General features: G+C 34.9%; 1 protein-coding gene across 1 annotated transcript; it reads left to right on the forward strand.

Annotated features, from left to right (window-relative positions):
* Window positions 1–5373: 5373 nt before the first annotated feature.
* Window positions 5374–6532, forward strand: LOC131634898 (FCS-Like Zinc finger 5-like). The gene is made up of 2 exons (XM_058905519.1): window positions 5374–5951; window positions 6069–6532. The coding sequence occupies exons 1-2, from the start codon at window positions 5605–5607 to the stop codon at window positions 6229–6231; spliced, it is 510 nt and encodes a 169-aa protein (XP_058761502.1). The 5' UTR covers window positions 5374–5604; the 3' UTR covers window positions 6232–6532.
* The last annotated feature ends 665 nt before the right edge of the window (window positions 6533–7197 follow it).

Genomic DNA, 7197 nt, shown 5'->3' on the forward strand with positions numbered 1-7197 from the left:
ATTACACGTTTTGCATTTCATTCTTTGCAGCCAGGTCATTAACAATTCAAACGCACAGCTCAGTTGGCCAGGACGTCAGGCTAACAATCCCCAGGTCACACGTTCAACTCTTGGGGGGACCATTCTTTATTTTTGCTTTCTAGACTAGTATATTCCATGGGATCCAGCGCTGCACGCTCACGCAAGACCAGGATACACCTTGCATCTCCACCGTCAGGCTCCCTAATGATCAGATCTGAAGACCAGGAAACACTGCCCCAGGGTGCACCCTCAAAGCCTCAATGCACAGGATTTATTCCAGGTTTTATTTAATAATTATTATATAGTTAACTTTAAATTATGTTATATAAATATATATGATTTAATTTTTTAATTGAATCAATAGTACTATATAATTAGGATTAAATTATAATTCTTTAGGATTAGTTTTCCCGATTATATCCGACTATTTTCTCGATTAATTTGTTTAATTATTTTAATTATAAAAACCATACAAATCCTATAAAATATATTAAGATATTAGGATTCGCCCAATCCCATTGGCCAGTGGCCAAATTATTAGGATTTAGGATTTTCCAACCGACTTAGGTATTTAGCCAAACAATTCAATTTATTATTCGCTTTGATTAAATCAATTAATCGCGGTGGGTAATAATCAAATAATTATTTAATTCTTAAATATAAATATAAACAACAATTTATTCTGCTAAATGGTTTTAACCAAACCTATTGGTTACGATGATTAGCATTTTCCCTTTATCAAAGTTCGTTATTATTTGTAATCGAATCTATCGATTATGAGGGGTAACGATAATTAAAATACGCACATTTGCTATTCGCGATAATTGAATCTATCGATTATAGTGGTTAGCAATCCTCCCTTTAATCCGTTAGCCATGGTAATCAAACCTATTGATTATTGCGACTAATGGTAACAAATTAAAACCAGGGTTGTACGCCCAAACCTTAAAATACACTAAACCACGTAACTACAGATTTTCAACACTGCGATGTTCACAACTACGATAAGGTAATTCAAAATACCTTCGAACTTCGCACTTCAAAAACAACTTCAAAACAACTTCAAAACACATCAAATTCAATTCTAAGGCGTACAACCCTGTCCCCGAACTACGTTGACTCTGATTCTCCCTAAGGAGATACGTAGGCACTTGGTAACAAGGCGAGTCCCCCTCCCTAAAATCTCAATTTATCCCCTATTCAATTCCTTAGCTATTAACCTCAATATTTTAGCCATAAAACTGTTACCCTAGATTCAAAGCCAATAGGAAAGGGTTGAGGGTGCCTAACACCTTCTCTCGACCTGATTATAATAACTTACCCTGAATCTCATAACTGCGTAGGGTTTCCTATTCGCCCTTCAGAATAGGTGGCGACTCTAAACCTTCATTTTTAGGGCAGGTTGCTACAGTTTCAACTTTCCAACACATATTAGGAAGCCCTAAACGACATCCCGTAGCTCAAGTTATGACTTGCATAACTAGAATGTGTCAAATTGATGCTTATTCATAAAATAAGTAACAAAAATAAAATTAAAGCATAAATAAACTAAACTTAGAAAACACATTAAAAAATAATAAAAATAACATAATAAACTCTAGAATTATCGTGGCACAATGGTAAAAGAGTGTGCATCAAAATGCACTGATCAGTGTTGAAAGCATTCATTAACGAGCTTCTACATAAACAATCTCGTTGACAAAGAAGTCTCAACCATCATGATAGATATGGTTTATAAGAATCACAAGAAAATATCCATCATATTAGGATCACTCTTTACTCTAAACATGTCCAAAATCTCGAAAAGGACATTCAACAAAGTTTTGTCTCGACAAGATGGTTGCGTCGGCAAGGTCTTTAGTTATCAAAAGCGACTAGGTATTTTCTCTAAATAAAATACCCGGTTGGAGGAAGAGGCATGCCGACGAGTGGTAAATTACACGTTCTTAAGAATTAGTTAGTGGTTCTAGGTAGTTACAAACGTGGAAAATGGACATTTCAACATTTTTTTGAAGTCCAACAACGTGGAAGCATGTCAGAAGGATAAACTACATGTTTCGACACATGTCTTCCCTTTTGAAGAGTAAGTGTCAGAAAATGTTATTGTTAGTTTAGTATAAGTGGCAGGCTCATACATTGTAATCAAGGTTATAAAGTTTCATACATTCTCTATAAAACTAAAGTACCCAAGTCACAGAGCGAAACAATTTGTGAGAAACATGTATGAGTCTGCGCCCTTTCTTTTCATTGTCTTTTTATTTCCTTAAACAAAATATTTTTCTTTGTTGTCTTACATTTTCACTTTTGTTAGTGTCATTTATTTAAGGCTTAAATAGTCATTTGGTCCCTGTAAGTTAGCGTGTTTTTGATTTTCGTCCCTGTATCTTTTTTTCCTGGATAAAGTCCTTAAATATTGAATTTCTTTTGGATTTAGTCCCTAAAACTAAAATCTGCAGGAAAATTTGCAGGTTTCCTGCGAATTTTCCTTCGGATTTTCCTGCGGATTTTAACTTTAGGGACCAAAACCAAAAAGATTTTAACATTGAGGGATCATTCCCAAGAAAAAAAGATACAGGGATGAAAGTAAAAAACACGCTAACTTACAGGGACCAACGGACTATTTAAGCCTTTATTTAATTTTACATACTTGTCATTCACCAAGGCTTGTCTTTAGGTAAGATTTGCATTTATCATATCTTTATACAAACAGTTGCATTTAATTTACACACACTATTTTTCACACAGATACTCTCCACAAATTGCTTCCGAGATTTTTTGAGTTAATCTCACAAGCCCAGTAAACTCGTGATTATTTACAAAAAAATCACCAATAAATAGCCATAAACTTCATTTTCCTTGTATAAGGGGATATGTGAGTTATACCTATTAAAAACTTTCAACTTTATTAGATACTCTCTAAAATAATTCTTGGGGAGAGAATTAAGTCTTTTTTTCTTTTGACTGAACCTCTATAATTTTCGGTGTCTTATCTCTTCCCTTATCTATTTATTCCTGCATTTTATTTTTCACATTTTTATTTTCTACTACATAAAATCAAAACTTTTCTTAAATAGTTTTAAATTCTAATTTTAATCCTAAAAGTTTTTAAATCCAAGTTTTTCAGAAACACACAATTCACCTCCTCTTATGTGTGAAATCACATCTCGAACAACGACAACGTGATGAAGGTCTTTATTCAGGAGAGCGCCTTCTTGCATTCCACTGTCCTATCGAACTTCTCCTTATTTTTTAAGGCGAGAAAGAACACAAAAGCCTTGTAGCCAACACAGGAGAGGAAGCGAGATAAAATGGCCAGGCATCCTATTAGTTGTTGCACCTCTTTGATGTTGGTGGGGCTCCTCATATCCATTACATTCTGGCACTTATATGGGTTCGCCTCAATGCCCATCCTTGTTCACATAAAGCCTAAAAACTTTCCTGTTTGCAAAACATCTTCCACATTTGATGCATGGCTATGCCGTTATGCGATCTTCGCTATCATGTCGTCAACGTAGACTTCCAAGTTCCTCCATATCTGGTTGGAGAATACGACATCCATGAGTCGCTGCTGGTAGGTGGCAACAACATTCTCGAGGCTGAAGGGCATGACATTATAATAGTAGTTGTCCTGGTTAGACATGAATGTTGTCTTGGGTGCATCAAGGGGACACATCTTAATCTGGTTGTACCCCGAATAAGCATCCATGAAGCTGAACTTATAGTAACCGAGGACCCATTAATCATATGTTCAATATCTCAAAGGGGTTATGGATCCTTAGGATAGGTTATATTGAGGTATGTGAAATCCACGCACATGCGCCACTTGTTCGATGATTTTTTCACTAACACTACATTGGCTAACCAGGATGGGAATTTCGTTTATGTGATGAAACTGACGCTTGATAGCTTGTTTACCTCCTCATCAATGGCAGGTTATTGCTATGAGGGTTGTAAAGGTTTGTTGCGTAAGCTTGAGGCAAATCATTAATTACCCCCTGACAAACTCACTAGCGCACTCCGGAACGCCTGAATGCTATCGAGAATGAGCTGGAGATTTTGGAAGGTGTTCCAGAATAGGATGTCAGTTGAGCTTCCTGGGTCTATCAAGACTCACTTGATCTCTTAATTTTTCATATTTCACAATGATGACCATTGGGTCGTTATCACGAGGGAAGACTCATATGGAGTTGATATTAGAGAAAGTGATGTTGGTCCTTGGTCCTTTCTGATGGGCTTTGGAAAGTCCTGAGGATATTACATTCGTAGTCAACACTTGACTGACGTATTTTCTCCGGGAGGAGCCGAAACTTCCTCCGCCGGCAAAATCTCCGACTATGGTGCCAACGACGAAATCTGGATCTTTCTTAGTCATTTTCGAGAGAAGACAATGAAAATGGCAATGATGGTGGAAGGTGTGGTCCAAATTAGTTTTACCGGAGTTTCATAAAATGCACCACTGTACTTGTCTAAAAATATAGAATGCGTGACACCCCTATTAGGGGTGGTTAAAGACCTTAATATTTTTTTATGGTTTAAGACTTATTCACAGTGGTGAGAAATCATGTTGGATGGTATTTTAAACTATGAAGAAAACAAACTCACATGAAACAACAAATACCAAAACATCAAATTTATAGGAATTAAAACAAAATAACAAATATCAAAAATAAAAAGTTGTATATTGTAAAGTCTAAAAACGAAAAATATTTTAAAGAAATAAAAACTCTTGAAATTTATTTACTAAACAATTTGCATATTTTAGTCTTAAATTAATTACAATGAAGATTGTAACCAAAAAAAAATTACAATGAAAATTTAGATGACCAGATTCTTACTCCGTCCAACTCAATTTTCTTACTCAGTCCAGTTTACCCGCTAAAATGATCCGTTGAAAAGAAATACAAATTACTGTTACTTTATGCAAGATTCCAATCTTTCGTACAATAATGGGAACATTTGCTAGCCAATAAGAATCACACAAAGTGACTTCTATTTTGGACACCCGAATCCAAAGAATCCCAATTCCCGATTCCAGTACATTTCGCATTAAACATATCATTAATAATACAACTCGAATAATAATAATGCACCACCAATTAGTAACAATAATAAAAGATAAAAAAATTATAGTCCAGTAATTTGAAAAAGAAGGGTTTGACGTAAGATTTCATTTTCCGTCGAAAAAAATCGGTCTCATCATACTAATAGTTATACAGAGACATCAGATAGAGACATCAGATACAAAGATATAATACAAACTCGTTACATCTACTTATTTATCTTTAAAAAGTAGTTGTACAGAGACGTCAAATGCCGAAGTGTATGTTCAAACTCGCAACATGTACTTGTTTATCTTTAAAAGATGAATTCTAACCAATAGACTAGAACATATCTCTTATAATCAACGGTTGAGATACATTCCTAAGTTTTAGGTTCTTGTTTTATCTTCTTAAACTTCACTCTTTTTCTTCTCCAATTAACCTGCTCTCACACTCTCTTTCTCTCTCTCACACACAAAGCCTTCTTCATCAATCTTCTTCTTCTCCTTCAATCTAGCTTAATCCAGTAACAAAGAAGACGAAGATGATGTTAGGGAAAAGACCTCGTCCTCCAATGAAAAGAACAACAAGCATGTCCGAAATAACCTTCGATCTGAACACAATAACACCAGAAGACGATCCCAACAACAACAACAACAACAACAACCTCTTCAGTCCTCACGGACCTGGCGTTGGTCCGTTCGGTCCATATCCATATCCACCAACTTCTCCGGGAACCAACGGTTCAGATCAGAGCAAGCTTTTAGCCACAGTTTCACCTAGAAACCATAGAAGAAACTCATCTGATATGAATCACACACCTGATTTCTTACGCTCTTGCTTTCTCTGTAAACGCCGTTTGGTTCCCGGCCGTGACATCTACATGTACAAGTACGTTTTATTTCATTCTCTCCATCTCTTTAAATCTCAAATTTAACGGACTAAGCTAACGCCGTTAAACCGTCTATACAATTTTTTTTAATTAATACAATTGTGTGTTAATTGCAGAGGAGATAGTGCTTTCTGCAGTTTAGAGTGTCGACAACAGCAGATGAATCAAGATGAGAAGAAAGATAAGTGTGGTGTGGCATCAAAGAAGCAAGTTGTTGTTGCGGCGGGTTCTAAAGTTACTGCAAAAAGTGAAAAAACCGCGGTTGCCACAAGTTTGTAGCATAACATCCAAACAAGGATTAATTGATGGCATGCAATTTTAATTATCCATGTGTTCTTGGGGTTTCATATCAGTAAATTATTATTTAAATATGTTAATGTTTATATATTTATAAATACCTAGCTCCTTTATTTTTGTTATGAATTTTGTTCCTTTTTGTTCTGGCTTTGTAATTTTCATCTTGGCTTGAGTGGTTATGTCCACTTCTTTGCTTGTTAATAGGCCAGTAATTTTGAAGCAACAAGTGTACTATTTCCAGCTTAACCACTGATTTTTCTGAGTTCGAACTCAGTCTTAAACATGCAGAGTTTTTAATGTCTGTTGTGGTCATTCTCGACTTGAGAGATTACTCTCTGCACTTGCGTGCAACAAATATCTTATTTCTGGAAAAAAAATTACATTATACTCAATTCTACAGAAAAAATTTCATTCACATCTTAGATATTTTTAATGGTGGATTGTTGATTGTATATTTTGTGTGGAAATTAAGGATGGTGATGGGTTTGGGAAGTCTTTATATGCTGTCATCACTCCACTGATTTTTTTTTGAGTTGAGATGTTAAAAAATTTATATAGTATATTTAACATCTATAAGTTGCGTAATCTGAGTCCTGACCCTTGAATTTTAAATTTAAAGTGTATAGTTTTTTATTGATCTTGTTCAATCAATAATAATAAATGCACATGATGTGCTTAACACATGGAATCTTTATGATGTTTATAATTGATATTAGTATGTGTCATGATTGTAATGCTGATGCTTAAAGCGTATTAGTTTTAAAGAAATTATTCATGTACATCCAAACTTTATACTGTACATATTTTTAAAGTGTTTGTAAACTATAAAAAATAGAAAATAAGTGAGAGGTTTATATAGATTCTCAAGACGAAGTAGATATGAGAAGATTCAAGAAAGTTTATATAGGTATATTGGAGAATTCTTGGATGGCATATAACATACAAGAG

This window comes from Vicia villosa, unplaced genomic scaffold (genome assembly GCF_029867415.1).
Source record: "Vicia villosa cultivar HV-30 ecotype Madison, WI unplaced genomic scaffold, Vvil1.0 ctg.001376F_1_1, whole genome shotgun sequence".
Lineage (NCBI taxonomy): Eukaryota > Viridiplantae > Streptophyta > Magnoliopsida > Fabales > Fabaceae > Vicia > Vicia villosa.

Coding starts and splice junctions, on each gene's coding strand:
- LOC131634898 (XM_058905519.1), top strand. CDS start 5,605: ATGATGTTAGGGAAAAGACCTCGTCCTCCAATGAAAAGAACAACAAGC. Junction 5,952..6,068: donor CGTGACATCTACATGTACAA/GTACGTTTTATT, acceptor TGTTAATTGCAG/AGGAGATAGTGCTTTCTGCA.